This window comes from Rhynchophorus ferrugineus, unplaced genomic scaffold, assembly GCF_030347505.1.
Source record: "Rhynchophorus ferrugineus isolate W39M unplaced genomic scaffold, kcgeb_rfMv2 rfM4, whole genome shotgun sequence".
In the NCBI taxonomy this organism is placed as follows: domain Eukaryota; kingdom Metazoa; phylum Arthropoda; class Insecta; order Coleoptera; family Curculionidae; genus Rhynchophorus; species Rhynchophorus ferrugineus.
The window spans coordinates 43,562,575-43,579,330 of NW_027472583.1; the positions used below are offsets into that span (position 1 = coordinate 43,562,575).

The 16,756-nt window shown below is 33.1% G+C and overlaps 1 protein-coding gene across 4 annotated transcripts in view; it reads left to right on the forward strand.

The window, feature by feature from the left end:
* rhea (Talin_middle and talin-RS domain-containing protein rhea) overlaps nt 1-16,756 on the forward strand; it is a 47,081-nt gene that overhangs the window by 19,501 nt on the left and 10,824 nt on the right. For 3 of the 4 annotated variants that reach the window (XM_076402377.1, XM_076402376.1, XM_076402374.1), the window contains exons 2-11: nt 13,228-13,377; nt 13,438-13,596; nt 13,652-14,165; nt 14,225-14,728; nt 14,779-14,870; nt 15,014-15,105; nt 15,374-15,610; nt 15,666-15,890; nt 15,953-16,161; nt 16,217-16,724. In XM_076402377.1, the coding sequence (XP_076258492.1) occupies nt 13,248-13,377; nt 13,438-13,596; nt 13,652-14,165; nt 14,225-14,728; nt 14,779-14,870; nt 15,014-15,105; nt 15,374-15,610; nt 15,666-15,890; nt 15,953-16,161; nt 16,217-16,724 (2,670 nt within the window). In that variant the 5' untranslated portion in view covers nt 13,228-13,247. Of the gene's footprint in view, nt 1-12,748; nt 12,844-13,227; nt 13,378-13,437; nt 13,597-13,651; nt 14,166-14,224; nt 14,729-14,778; nt 14,871-15,013; nt 15,106-15,373; nt 15,611-15,665; nt 15,891-15,952; nt 16,162-16,216; nt 16,725-16,756 lie in introns of those variants that run through there. The other variant, XM_076402375.1, reaches the window with a different exon arrangement.

Consider the following 16,756-nt stretch of genomic DNA (forward strand, 5'->3'; position numbering starts at 1 on the left):
ATTAGCTATTAGCTTTCGTTTGGTGAAAATCTCTTTCCACAAAAGAAATATGTCGGAGGGACCTAAATCTGGATGTTAAAACAATCCAATAAAAGGAAACATGATGGGGTTTTGTGCTCTTTACGCATGTGCGTTATCTCAATGGGAAATAGATTTTTCTCATATGAACATGGTTCATGAATTTTTTGGTTTTCAAACTTTTATTTTTAGTCGAGAAAAGAGAGTTCTGATGTGATGATCAAGACAGAAATGTAATCACAACGTATTACTGTTTGGTGTGGAATTTGGTCTGGAGGCATCATTGAAAGTCACATCTTCTAAAATGATGCTGGTTATGAATGCTGGCTTAAACAGGATGATACTGATATAGACGAGGTATGATTTCATCAAGACGGTGCCATACTCCATACAGGCCGAAACACAATTCGGTTATTGCATGAGACATTTGCTGGTCGTATATTTTTTTGTGTTTCGGCAATCAAAATTTGCCTTCTAGGTCATATAATTAAATGTAATACCATTTTCTTATTGTTTCTCCATTCGGTTTATGGTTGTGATTGTTGTCCTTAGGCAAAAATGTAAAATTTGACAAGGATGTAATCCCATGACACCGGTAACCAAACTAAGTAAAACCAGATGTCCTCTGGGAAGGTCTCTAAATTGGCCACTCGATAGTTTTAATGCCCACCATGGTTGGTAATCCACGTTAAGCAATTTACGTAATAGGTCTATACCAGATATACCATAGTTGGTAAAAAGAAGACTCTCAAATATAACAAAAAAAATTATTTCTATTTAGGCTTATTTGAAGTCCAATATATGCCAAAAACCCTACACTCACATATATGTTGAAGGAGGTGATTGGACACTGCTTCAATAATATCCATCCATATTCATGAAAATGTCAATAGGAGATTCGGATAAACAGTGCGTATGGGCCACTTGCCCGATTGCTACTCCATACACACCCATATGCGATCCAATTTAAATAATATTATTTTGAAAAATGAGATACTGCATGAATAACTTTTGTAAACTAATTTTAAGATTTTTTAAGTTGTTTTTTTTATTAAATTGATTTTTAAATTAATTAAATCAAACCTTTTTGTATAAAATTATGCACAATATTATTTTCCAAATTATTGTCATTACATTACTATTTCCCGTTTTTTTTATGTTATATCGTGTAAGCGTTTATAAAAACAAAAGTCGATTTGTTGTACTTCAGATTTTATAACGACCTCTTTTCTTTCAATACGCTTTGATTCAAATCTATAATAATATCTCTGTAATAATATAACTGTTTTCTTTCAGTTTTAACCTTTTATCCTTCATATTAAAAATGTTTCTGTTAATTGCATGGAAATGTGTCAGTGGCACTACTTCTAAATCGTATTGGTTATTAGAGTATTTAGGGAATACTCATGTTTTTATCTATGAAACATATTCACCGTAAATTTCAATCAGCACTTGATAATATTAAAGTTTTTTTCGTAAATACCGCCTTCCGACAGTGATATTTAATTAATATCTGCTTAAAAGTTTAAGTGTACTCAAATATTTCAAGTGTAAACATTTGAAATTGAATTCTTTTTTATTAGATGCTTGTATGATGCGGTCTGATAAATGTTTTCACTTTAAAAATGAATTTATTGTGGAAAATGGTATTATATATAGTAATAAAAATATTTTCAAGCATTCTATACCACTTATCCCCATCTTTCTGGTAATATGGCGATACCGTGAGCGATATTGATTTGGCAGCATCCAATGATCGGTCTCTTTTTGGAACCCCTTCAGAATTTCGAAACCATATGTCAGCTAGGCCATGCTACATAGATCTGAACAAGTGATAGTCAGAAGGGTGTTATGGCTGGTAAATACGCTGTGCGTGACGTCAGTAGAAACTTGCAGTAACAGTTTAATCCATTTTTGACCACTCGTAATATATTACTGCTTGGATTGTCGTAGATTCATAGCCAGCTACTATACGCCGTAGACAATTATTGTTGTTTTTCTGACAAGTAATAAAATTGTGATGTTGAAAAGGTGCGAAATTATATTTTCAGTCAATTATTTTGGCAGCCAATTCCCTAATTTTTGAATCTTTCCTATCGCACGTAAACATCTAGAAACAGTTTATTCATTTACTGCTATGCTTCCTAAAAGTTCTATGGGACTTTCAGTTGGACCTTCGCCCAATAAATCTTGAAATTCAATGTGTTCGAGATATTTTAGTCATCCAGGTCATTGATATCAAAATCACTACTTTTAAATCATTGAAACCAAAACCGATAATTGGGATATGATGGAATCATCATTATGAATACCATCGTAAGTTTCTAAAAATGTTTGATGGGCTTCGGCAGCAGATTTCTTCAAATCAAAAAACAGCTATATCTATTGATGAAAATCTAATAGGGACACGACAAACTTAGCAAGTCCTATCCGGAACTTAATTTATTAAGACGTGCCTTTTGGTTATAAGCGAAGGAAACGCCCGGCATGTCAAAACGAGACAAATTCTAATTTTTAACCGCCCCGAAAAACAAAACAATCTTTCGAGCGTCTCCATTTCCCTCCCCCATCTCTCCCCTTTTCTTTCGGACGACGACGTGGCGGCGAGGGGCGTACAGCTGAAAAGCGTTATCAGGATAATCTCCGAGATCCCGCCGCCTCCCCGGAGGCGGCAGGGCGTCGCGGCGCCCGCCAGACGGCCTGCCAGGCCGTCGATGGGATGCTGCAACGGCAACGGCGAACACTTCCCGCAAAACACCGTTTCTCTCCGATGGAAAATCCAATTTTATACCCAGAACTATTAAGGAGGGTGTATTTGTTAGAATAACTCCATTTATTTGATGCGGAACACCAATGAAAAAAGGTTATATTGGCCCCCTTTTTTTGTTTTTTTTTCTTCGCTACTAATAATATACGAAAAAAATTAAAATAAACCTCAAATCACTGGTTCAAAAGAAATTGCGATAATCATCATAATTGAATAATTACTTTTTTTTCTTTTCCATATAATTTTCCAAATAACTAACCTAATATTCTCTAATTTGATAACCAACCAGTTGCTTAATGCAGAGAACCAGACTATGAAATATAATTTTAAAAATCCATTTTCTATAACAATATACTAAAATCACTTTATTCAGAGTTAAAAAAATTTAACCATCTTTCTAGATTGTCATTCTCGCCAGAAGTTTATAAGAAAGTCATTGATTTTTCCTTAAACAATCATGTCCGACTAATTCAATATGTGCCTTTAGATCCACGCTTGCATTTGATTACGGGAATCCAATAATCCGATTCATAAGATTTAAAACAAATCCTAGTTCAATATTCCAACCTCTATTCATAGAAAGGTAAACAGTCTGTATAAACGGTGTGATTGATTGATTTCATGGGTAGGTCATTTTACGTGGAATGTTTCAATTAGACAAACCCGTAAAACAAATTTTCTCGTAATTTGGTAACTAACCAGTTTTTTAATGCCGAGAAATATTGCTAAGAAGCAGACTCTAAATTATAATTTAAAAAATCATTAATTATTGATCAATATACTAACTAAACATTTTGTTTTTTATTCGCAGTTAAAAAGTTTTAACCATTTTTCTTTTAACCATTGTCTGGATCTAAACAAAATTTATGATAAGACAAAAATGTGGTACATTTAGCAACGCAAATAAAACAGTCTAAATGTCAAATCAGGATACCAGCACTGGATTACACACTTACTCAATACCAGTACCCCTTTTTCCCCAGACTTTTTTTTATTAATTAATAATTCCGTTGATATCAACTGTAAATAGATATATAGGGAAATAAATTTACTAGGAATCCGATTAATTTTCAAAATTGTACAATATATCAATATTAAGTATTCTTATACTTAAATATCGTAGTTCTGAACTCTGAATATGCCGAACAAACATGCAAAAAATTTATGGGAAACTAGTTTTCCGAGTAATCAATAAAAAACTGCTCTAGTGTTATATAACTTTCTCTGTCAAAAAAATAGTGCATTTTGCTAAAGTAACGTGACATTCTTACTTATACAGAAATCCACACACGTTTCTTTTATCACCTAATTCGATCTGTGCCACATAGGTTAGCCGACCAGCACATCCATTTTTATGAAAAAATGTATCAATAAGTCAGCTCTTAGGAAACTACAGCAAAATTAACAAAAATTAGTATATTATTGTTGTCCTGTGTGGATGCTCATTTCGATATTCTTGTCTGGTTTGCTTATTCTAGCAAAGCTGAATTGAGTTTATGAAAAAATATATATTAATCCCATAATCTGTCAGTATTCTATATATTACTAATACAAAATAATATTCTGATACAAATAATATTATAATTGGAAAGTATAACTAAAATTAAAATATAAATAAAAATTATAATATATTCTACATGTGACAACCCAAATAAAATTACTAAAATAAAATAATTTCCAAGCTTACATAATGACAAAGAATTGAAACTAACTAGTTATTTAACACTGTTAAATTTGTGTATATCAATACTATGTTAGTGTCATTATTTATAGTGGTTATTAAAAAATATTATGTAAGTATGTAAATTTGATAAGAATATGTAAGAAGTACGTAATTACACTGTTGTAGACAATATTGAATGAAAAATATAAAGTTTGAAGAGAATAATCTAGGCATAGAAGATACATTCAGAGCACATAGCTTCTATGAAAAAAATCAAATGCAAAGAAAATAATATATCAGTAATAAGTAAATGTACATAATTGAATATATCGATGCTATTACTTAGGTATCAAAATATATCATAACAGGTCAATTGAAAAATCCCCGGCCTGACACATAGATGGCGTTATTAGAATTAAATCCATATGTGTTTTAGTTAGCGCTAACCTTCAAAAGATGCTTGTATAAATTTGACAGCTGTCGGATCATTAGTTTGTGAATTATAGCATTTTGAGTGAAGCAACTTTTGTTATCGTGAAAAAAATGGATAAAAAGGAATTTCGCGTATTGATCAAATATTGCTTTTTGAAGGAAAAAATACAGTTGAAGCAAAAACTTGACTTGATGCCGAGTTTCCGGACACTGCCCCAGGAAAATCAACCATCAAGGATTGGTATGCTAAGTTTAGACGTGGTGAAATGAGCACCGAAGACAATGAACGCAGTGGACGCCCAAAAGAGGTTGTTACCGACGAAAACATTTAAAAAATCCACAAAATGATTTTGAATGACCATAAATTGAAGTTGAATGAAATAGCAGACACTCTAAAGATATCAACTGAACGTGTACATAATATCATTCACGAATATTTAAAAACACAACGACGAGTTAATAATTCGGAGCAGTGTTTGAAGATGATCAAGCGAACCCGAGTTTTTGTGTCGATATGTGCCAATGGATGAAACATGGCTCCATCATTTCACTCCGTAGTCCAATCGACAGTCATCCGAGTAGGCTGCACACGATGAACCCGCTCCAAAATGTGGGAAACGCAACACTCGGCTGGCAAGTTTATGGCGTCTGTAATTTGGGATGCGCATGGAATTATTTTCATTGACTACCTTGAAAAAGGAAGGACCATCAACAGCGACCATTACATAACGTTATTGGACTGTTTGAAGGCGAAATCGCCGAAAAACGGCCGCATTTGAAGAAAAAGAAAGTGCTGCTTTACAAAGACAGTGCACCGTGTCACAAGTCAGTGAAAACGATGTCAAAAATCTATGAATTGAACTTCTAATTGCTTTCTCATCCACCGTATTCTCCAGATCTGGCCCCCAGCGACTATTTTCTGTTCCCAGATCTCAAAAGAATGCTCGCTGGGAATTTTGAAGCAAAGAACAAATCGTACTACAAAAATGGTATCGAAAAGTTGGAGGGTCGCTATAACCAGTGTATCACCTTTGAAAGGAATTATGTTGAATAAAAAAAACTAATTTTGCCAAAAAAATGTGTTTTACTATGGTAGGCTAGGGACTTTTCAATTGACCTGTTATATGGCATAAATTTTATTTTATTTATTTCATTATCATTAATATTTTAATGTCTCCATTAAAAGCTTTTATTTACTTTGTTTTAACTTATTTAGTGAAGCAAGAAGGTATATTAGTAAATTTAAGCAACTTAATAAATATCCATTCACACAACTTTGATAGTTGTTAGTTTAGGTGTTAGTTTTTTAATTAGTTAGTTACATTTTTTATCATTGAATTCCGCTAATTGTCCTGAAATATTGATACTCATTATAGCATTGTGACAAATTGTTATTCAAAAAAAAACAATATCACTAGCTAAATTTACTTCTCAACGAAATACGGACATGTAAACAATAAAAACGTCAAACTAATTTGAAATGTTATTCATTTTATTTAAATGCGCCTACGCTCAAACTAGCCAGTCATATACTACTATACTATATATATATATAATTGGTATACTATCTTATTCCTTTACTTTTGTTACATTGTAGCTAGCCGTAGGCGTTTTTGTAGAAAAAAATGAAGTCTTTAATTTGCAAAATAAATCCAAACTAAATCACAACTCTGAATTTAGCTCTACAACAATTTAAACTACGACTACAATCAACAAAATGCAAACATAATGTTTCCGTATTGGGTCATTCTAAATATTTACTACTTATTTGTATTATTTACATTAATTTTTATAACAATCAAAGTTATTTAAATATCTATTCAATGGGGTTTTAGATAAACTATGACTTATTAACTTAAATATTAATGCAGTTCTTGGAAAAAATTTATTTTGGATTATATAAAAAATTATTATGTCATCCAAGTCGCCACAACTCAGTCAGATTTAATCTGGATATCTCTACATTATTAAACTACTTGTGTTTATCAGTAATTTTTTGACGAAATATTTTGTATAATTTAAAAGAATGTAACCCTTACTACATATCTACCATATTAAATATTAACTTAGATAGAACGCATGGAATATTAATTATTTTGTAAGCCGTTTTAAACTTAAAAAGTAACAATGACAGAAGAAATAATCATTTGCCAGTGAGGTATATCCAGCAAAATCTTTGAATTGAATTGAATATCAAAAAGTGTAACTAAATGCAACTGATTGAAGGATAATATATATTTTTATACAAAAGACAAACTACAAATATAGAAAAGCAAATATTTATTTTAATAGTGAATAGTATTTGATAAGTAACTCATTAAATAAGCATCTTTTAATAATAATTTACTATAATTTCGAGAAAGATCACGTGTTAGCATAAGGATTTTCGAAATTTGAATGCTAGAATCTTGAAAAAATAATTTATTTGCAAAATCTATACATCTTTAATAAATTCTGTTTCGCTGTTTTGCTACAACATTAAAATCGTTAGTTTCAAAGCGTTTAAACCAATATCTATAAGTTATTAGGATGTATAGTCTTGTATTGTAAAGTAATGTATTATTAGTTATGTATAAAATATGATCGCCATATATTTTAATAAGAATTATATGTTCTTCAAATACAGACAAGGTTATTTACACTTAAGAAAACTATTAAAAAATTGAAACTGAACGCAGTCTTATAGAAACAGCGAAAACTTATTCAAGATTTAAGTAGATTAACATTTAAGCACATGCGAAAATCCAGGATGATATATTGATTGATTTAATCTAAATATAAATGGTGTATTTATGGACTATATTATACTATTTATTATTAGATTATTAGTTTTGGCCCAAAATAGTCTACTTTATGTTTTATTAATTATGTAAATAATAACAATTTAATAATTATAAATAACTCGAATTATATTCGAATGTACTATATAATTCCATAATTAATTTAGTTCAAATTATATGCTGTTATATAAATATAACAAATATGATCGTATATATTATTTTTCTTATATTGTTGAATGAAAATCACTTCCTTTGAAAAAATTTATAGATTTTTTCTCATATGACGGAACTTCTTACTATTAGATGGTTGTTTTTTAATGCATTTCCCTTTCATTTGTTTTTTATTTAATGATTTTTTACAATTGATGCTTCTATTCATGACTCATCACGAATAGAAATGCAGGAAAAATATCATTTTTTTTTGCCCGATATATCGATATTTTTCCAGAATAAATTAAATACAATTTTTAATAAACCTTTAAAATTGGTGCTTAATTTTCTTAATTTTAAACGTTTGGGGAATTTATCAAAATATCACTATTCTTTAAGAGATTTAGGAAAAAAAAATTTTAGGCTCATATTTTACTATTTTTATTTTTTCTAATCATGAATAATCACAAATTAATAAAACGAGTAGATGTAATTTTTTTAAAAATACTGTGGTTGAAAATTATTAATAGTTTCAACCGTTTTATAGTTATAAAAATGAATGTATGAAATTGAAGCAATTTGATAAAAATCGTAACACATTACAATATTGGTTTAAAGGAAATCTTAGTCTAATCTAAAAGTCAAGCTAGATTATATCCAACAGAACAAGAACAAGAACTAATGTTGGAGGAAAGAGCTATTGAGTAATGAGTAATGTTTGAGTCGTATGGCCTACAAGAATGAGATACCCGAGATAGTTAAGAAGAATATTTATAATATAGCATTGGTAAATGAATAATTCTTGATTAAAAATACACAAGACTGCAGACTTAATATACGCTCTATATTAAGGCACTATTAGCTTTCTGTATATATATATGATCTGTAACATTAGACTTTATACTAAATAACATCCGCTCTGTTTTAGTAAGCGCAACGCATTTTTAGTGTCATTTGATAACAGATGGTTTATTATAAAAAAAAACATTAACCCACTGAAATGGTCTTTATTTATTTTAATAAAACAACATAATGTACCACAAATTAATATTATTATAACACTTCAAATGATTAAAATATATATGTTTTATATGTAAAACTGTGAAACACTGGAGTACAAATACTTTAATGTACTTCTGTAATACACGTGTTCTATGATGCTCTTTTATATCTAATAAAATAGATCCAAAATATTGGTTTAAATAATAAGTATACATTGGCAGAAAAATTTTAATTGTTACTACATCTACTTTATTTTCATTTATTTTTCATGTTAATACAATATTATCCTTCTTCATATGTATAAATTTGATTTTCAATTATTTTTCGTATCTTAAATATGCAACTGTGGTATTTTAAATTAGAGATAATATTATTATAAAATCTGTTTGAAAATATTACAGTGTTTTTAATACTTAACAAATATCACTTCTTACGAAAATATTGGCCCAATACATAATATCAAACAGTATATAAACAATTTAATTTACTAATTATAAAAATTGCTCTGAAATCAAAAGATATTAAAAATGCTTTGCATTAGTCGAAGATTACAGGTTTGATACATTTACTGCTCCTTTAGTCTACATCCTATATTAATACAATATGAAACTTCTACATACGTCTAATTTGGTTTTCGATTATATTTCGCGTGTTAAATATGCAACACTGTTATTTTAAATTAGAGATAATATTATGATTACATCTGTTTTATAATATCGGTATTTTTAGTACTTAAAATATATTATTTGTTACAGAAATATTAGCCCACCATAGTACTGCTTATTTCAATATAGCTATATGTTTATACTGTCACTAATTGACATAATTATAACAACTTAAATTTTAGGTCACTTATGTGAAAACAGCATAAACAGTTTAAGTTACTAATTATAAAAAATAGCCCAAAAATTAAAGAATGATAAAAAACTCTACATTGTAGAATATTATAGGTTGGCTATCTCTACTACTCATTTAATCTACATCCTATATTAATGCAATATTAACCTTGTACATTCGTCTAAATTTGATCGATTATTTTTCGTGTGTTAAATATACATCACTGCTATTTTAAATTAGAAATAATGTTATAATCAAGTCTGTTTTAAAACATCACAGTGTTTTTAATAGTTAACAAATATATTTTCTTACGGAAATATTAGCTCACTATAGTATTGTTTTTTTCAATACAGCAATATGTAAAGACACTAATTAATATAATTGTAACAATTTAAGACTTGGGACACTTATATGAAAACAACATTAGCAGTTTATGTTAGTTATACGTCTTATAAATTGGCCCAAAGTAAAAAAATTATTTAATATTAATTTCAATCCAAAATTGTATATCATATTAATTTATCATTACCTTCATACGTCTCTTATATTTCCTGTATTAGCCCACTATAGTATTTCCTTACATATTTAAATACAATAATATATTATATCAAATTAATCAGTAATAAGCTTTTAAAAAGATAAAATTATCCTTAGATTAATAAGATAAGATTACAGATTTAATTGTCTATTAATTTTTAACGATTTTCTTTTAAACTTAAATTAATGAAAAATTACAATTATACATACCTAAAATAATTATAGATAAACTAACCCTATTTATATTATATATCATCGAGCTTTGGCAAAGATGATTGGCACTAAGTTTAGTTCAATTAATTTTTCTATTACAAATACCAAAGAGCAAAGACTTTGACTCTAGACAAGATACATGGGAAAAAATGATACTACTTCAGTTACAAAACGCGAAAAACTACGCAAGTATTGTTTGTAACTTTTTGCCGAAAAATTCTTCGCGAACTTTTACGTCTCCCGCCCCGTGGGATACCGTCCCCCGCGACTGCCACCCCCACACCCCCCAGCCCGGGCCGGCTTGTTTTCATCGTCTCGGGGTGAATTCAAGTGTCCCGCCAAACTGGCGCCGCTGATCTCCAACCAATCACGGTTCTTCCACTGTTTCCACCACCACGCGCATCCCCCACCCTTATCCGCGACCAATGGGGGGATTTTCCGTCCACGGGGTCCCTAGAAAAGTCCATCACCCCGACGTGTGATCAAGTTTAGCATCATTCCGTGGTCGGCGAGTGTTCTGTTCGGTTATCCGAGCTCTAAGGGTTGTTCCGTCCCTTAGATGCAAGTAGTAGAATAGGGCAGTTTGGTGATAACAGTTTTTGTACTAGCCGAGATGGTTTTGTAAGTCCCTCATCTTATACTATACGTGTATTGTTAGGGTTGTCTGTATTTTTGCCAAGTATTGGCTCTTTGGTGTTTCGATCATAAGATGTGCAAGTTTTCAAGCATGCATCGGCATATCTTGTATGTGTTAGCCCACTATAGAACCTTTCACCTATGCCCAATTTATAAAACAAAAAAATTATTTTGCTCTGCATTTCTCGATTTTTAGTTTTAATCTATCAAGCGTCCAAATATTAACCAACATTTGAAGTAGTTTTATTTAGAAACTTTCTTTACATTAAATAAAATTTATTTATATTTTAGATAAAATAGTTTTGTACTAATTATAAGTAATAGTAAAATAATACCTCATCTTTATTTACACATTAATGCGTAAACAAATATATTGGTTTTATCCAATTTAATAACTTATCAAACATTAAATATACCAATCCAGTATAAAATAACACAGATACGAACACAACTAGATCAACATAATATATGGGGGTTTTCCGGATTTGTTATAACTTTAATTTGGATTTATATATATATATATATATATATATATATATATATATATATATATATATATATATATATATATATATATATATATATATATATATATATATATGGATAATCACAATCGCTATGGCCTTGCCATATTCGTATGATTGCAAGGTTTATCCTCAGTGACCCGGTGAAATATCGTCGTTTTTAATAATAGTATGCAAAATCGCCTTTGTCCGTGTGACGTAACCCATCACGATTAAACATCGCCATCCGGGTAGGTCGCGATAGAACTGTCACTTTCGACAGCTCGACGGACCGTGAACCAAACACATTTGGCCGATTAGCGGTGGGAGATGGGAAGAGGTAGGTCCGCAAGCGATAAGGGACGCATTTTATTTGTCGACGCATAAAGATGCAAATCAAGAATTGAACCGGTGATTGGTGACGCAAAATTTTATATTTTTCGGCAATCAAACCGCATAAGGTCGGATATGATTACGGGGACGTTAAGGGATCTGGAAAAACGTTGTCAATTTTGTAATTTTCGTGCAACGAGTACGGTGGCCCAGGAAATGCCGCTACACAGCCGGTTCAGTAATAGAGGCTTATTTTTAGCTGACGCGTAATGCCCAGTAGTAAAATTATATAAATAGATGCTTACTACTGTGGGTAATTAAAATTTGTAAATGCACATTTTCAATTTAAACCGGAGACGTCTTTAAAACCGTTTTATTTTTATTGTCGCTTCATAAAATAATCTGTCCCAATGTAAACACTCGTAAAATTCGCCGTCCGAGGATTTTTAATATAGATTTTTCCTCCAATTAATGTCCATCATCCGCTACTCGATTAACCCCAGCCGGTAAAGCGAAACCGAAGACCGTCCAAAGTTCGATGACATCAACGAATAGGTTGACGTTTCGTGCCCTTCGACCAAGAGAAAACATTAAAGGGCCAGTGGAAAACGCTTTGAAAATCCCACTTGATGGGATGCGACGGGGCGGGGATCGTCCGCACCACGCGAACCTATGACCTACTTGTTAGGGCGTGGGGTGTAACTAAGAAGATTAACTGGGACATGGTCCCGTTCATCGTGGTTTCATCGTTGGCTTCCGTTATTTTCATTATCAGCGAGCTTTTTTTAATTCCAACCAAAGAATTTGATAGTTCAACCGCAAAAATAAATTTATATGCGTATTCACCATTCACTGTGGCTTATGATGGTTATTTAGAGTTCAGTTTATCGTTGAATGATGAGATAGTTAATATGTGTCGTGTAGTAATAAATAATTTTCTTTTTTTGGTGATTAAATCGCAATAAATATTCTGTAAGTATTAAAAAAGATGTTAAAAACTAACTTCACCCATCCTTACAAATCCACATGTTTGGTGTTTATTAGAATAATAAAGTTATTAGAACAAATTACATGAATCTGTAACGAACCTAAATTGATAAAGTGGCCTCGTGCAGTTAGTCCTCTCCCTTAACCACGTGGCGTTCGGATCGATCGGGGCCATTGGGACGCCAACGACGCCGTATCGGCGCCCGACGTTGCCTGGTTACCCAGAATCCCCGCTTAAATCATCAGTGTCGTCCCGCAAGAACTACAACAAATGGGTCTAACGGGAGAAACACTTTCGAATCATCTTTAACATAAGAAGTTACGGGTTTTCCTTAGACAAAAAAATGTATGTTATCGTTTTTGTTGTAGGATAAGGTTAAACAACGATAATGTCACTGTCACTGCGAATCAACATCGTCGACAGCAATGTCACGAAAACAATCGTGTTCAGCTCATCGACCACCGTTCACGACGCTTGTCGCATTATCCGAGAAAAATGCGCCGAAGCAAAAGGACAACGTGAGTATCATCCCCCCACCACGTTATCCTGAGAGAGAACTAGCCCTTTTCTATTTCCAGCAACCGAATTTGGACTATTCCTAACGGACACGTCGGAGGAGAACAAGGCTGGCGTTTGGTTGGAGGCTGGGAGAACTTTGGAGTACTACTTACTTCGAAATGGAGATATAGTGGAATATCGCAAGAAGCACCGTAATCTAAGAGTTAAAACCTTAGATGGTTAGTCAAAGATATATATTAATAAGAATCCCGAACTTATCCAGATACGTTACAGGAACGACCAAGACGCTAAAAGTAGACGATTCCCAGATTGTTGCCAACTTGATGGTGGTGATATGCACCAAGCTCGGCATTACGAATCACGATGAATACTCCCTTGTTATGGAAGACCTCGAGAATATGGAGAATATCGAGAATAAAAATTTCGGCACGCTGACGCTGAAGAAAAAACGCGAGGACCGAGAGAGGGACGCTAAGATGGAACAACTGCGCAAGAAGCTACATACCGATGACGATGTCAACTGGTTGGATCCTTCGAAGACGCTGCGCGAACAAGGCATCGACGAGAACGAAACGGTGCTGTTGCGCAGGAAGTTCTTCTTCTCTGATCAGAACATCGACTCCAGAGATCCAGTGCAATTGAATCTTTTATACGTACAGGCTAGAGACGCTATCCTTAACGGCACCCATCCCATTACCCAGGAAAAAGCCTGTGAGTTTGCCGGCATCCAGTGTCAGATTCAGTTCGGCGATCACATAGAAGTTAAACATAAACCAGGATTTTTAGAGTAAGAGTACTTTTGATACTAGACACTAGACACACTTAAACCTCCATTTTTTTTTTCAGATTAAAAGAATTCCTGCCCCAATCATATACAAAAATTAAAAGCATCGAAAAAAAGGTCTTTCAGGAGCATAAAAAATGTACTGGGCTATCGGAACTGGATGCCAAAGTGAAATACACCAAGACGGCTCGATCACTGCCTACTTATGGCGTTACATTTTTCCTAGTAAAGGAAAAAATGAAAGGCAAAAACAAATTGGTACCTCGGCTTCTGGGCGTTACCAAGGAATCGGTACTCAGACTAGACGAGAAAACCAAAGAAACTTTACAGACGTGGCCTCTGACGACTGTCAGAAGATGGGGTGCTTCACCGAATACCTTTACATTAGATTTTGGTGATTACTCAGACCAATATTATTCAGTCCAAACAACTGATGCCGAGCAAATTCAGCAAATCATTGCCGGGTACATAGATATTATTCTGAAGAAAAAACAAGCCAAAGATCATTTTGGTATCGATGGTGATGAAGGATCAACTATGTTTGAGGAGAATGTCGCTCCACATAAGTAAGTGTATAATTTCTTGTGACTATCAAGTTAAAATTTTATTATTTTAGAGCTTCATTTGTGCAACATGAAACGAACAAAATCGGTAAACTGGACACACACTCTGTAGCCAAACCCGCTGTCATGAGAGCTGGAGATATTGGTAGGTTTAGGTTATTATTGGTGTAATTTTGTTCATAATATTTACATTATTTCAAATTACAATCTGCAAATCAAAAATAATCTTATTACAATTAATATTATTTTAGTTTTTTTTGTTATGTTTACTGTTGTTATTATATTTAGGAGAGAAACAATTTAGTGTTGGTTCAATGGGTGGGCCCCAACAGACTATGGTGAGTGGGCAAGTAAATCTTGCCCATACACCTCCCGTGACGGTAAGAGATTTGGTTCTAAAATCGAAGCTAACCCCTCTGTACTTCTATTAACATATATGCATCATAAACTAACCACAATTCTCCTTTTTTCCATGTCTGTACCTAGGATCGGGTGATCGAGTAGGTACATAACTTATTTTCACAGCTTTTGTTGTTACTCTATATTAATTTCCTTCATCCATTAAAAATGCTTTAAAGTTCCTTTGTAGATTTGTGCCTAATTTTATTTTTAGTTTTATTTATTTACTATTTGTGTTTCATCTTTTAGTCCTATCAACAGACAAGAATTACATCCGTATTGACAGAACCACAAAAAGCTTTAATATCAACTATCGAAGCCACGCATACGAAAATCAAACAATCAGAAATCGAGCTGGAAACTCAGGCACGTTTTCCGGAAATTGGTACAGACGCAGCGGCTAAGAAATGGAAACAAGTTACCTTGGATACCAGCAAACAAAACGTCGGAAGCCAAATTGCCGCTATGAACGCCGCCACTGCTCAGGTACATTAGATTTAGAACGAACTTATTCTTTTTTATTGTTGGAATTTTTACTTAGGTGGTACAACTTACATCCGGCCCTCAAGATGAAGTAGATCATCATGCTGTCGGTGCGGCGGTAACAACCATCGGCAGCAATCTTCCAGAGATGACCAAAGAAGTCAAGAAGATCATTGCCTTCTCCGATGATCAGAATGTCGGTGAACGACTTTTGGATGCTACCAGGAAGTTATGCACCGCATTCAGTGATCTTCTAAAGGCAGCAGAACCTGAATCCAAAGAGGTGTGTGCTTCAGGTTTCTCAATTAATATATACATAACGTATTTTATTGTTTGATTTTTCAGCCTAAACATAATATTATCAACGCAGCGTATAGAGTTGGTGAGGCTAGTACTCAAGTACTGGCTAGTATTGGCGAGGATACTGTTGAGAACAAGGAGATGCAGGATATGTTGATGTCTTTAGCGAAGGGTGTCGCAAATACCACTGCCGCTTTGGTATTAAAGGCCAAGAATATTGCCTCGACTTGTGAGGATCAGCAAATGCAAAACAGGTAAAAATATGTTATATAAATTGAGAAATATTAACAATTTTAACTTACTTTTAAGAGTTATTGGTGCTGCCACACAATGTGCACTAGCTACATCTCAGCTGGTAGCTTGCGCTAAAGTCGTAGCTCCCACCATTCACTCACCAGCTTGCCAAGAACAACTCACTGGAGCAGTTCGCGAAGTTGCTAAAGCAGTGGAAAACCTAGTACACATCTGTAATGAAGCAAGTCCCAATGAAGAACTCAATGACCAATTGAAGGATGCAGCAGCTGACGTATCTAGGTCACTTAATGCTCTTTTAAGCCACATCAAGCTTGCGTCAAGAGAAAAAGCCAAAGAGTCAATCCAAGAGCACAGTGTAGAAGAAATTTACACGGCTACCGATAAAATATCGGCAGCCACCGGTGATCCAAATGAAATGGTACGTCAAGCTCGAAGGCTTGGCAATGCAACGGCTCAGTTGATCCAGAGCATCAAAGGAGAGGCCGAGAATCTTCCTGATTCGGATATTCAAAGACGTTTATTGGCTGCTGCAAAAACACTGGCTGATGCCACAGCAAAAATGGTGGGTATATGAGTAATATAATTTAAGGTATT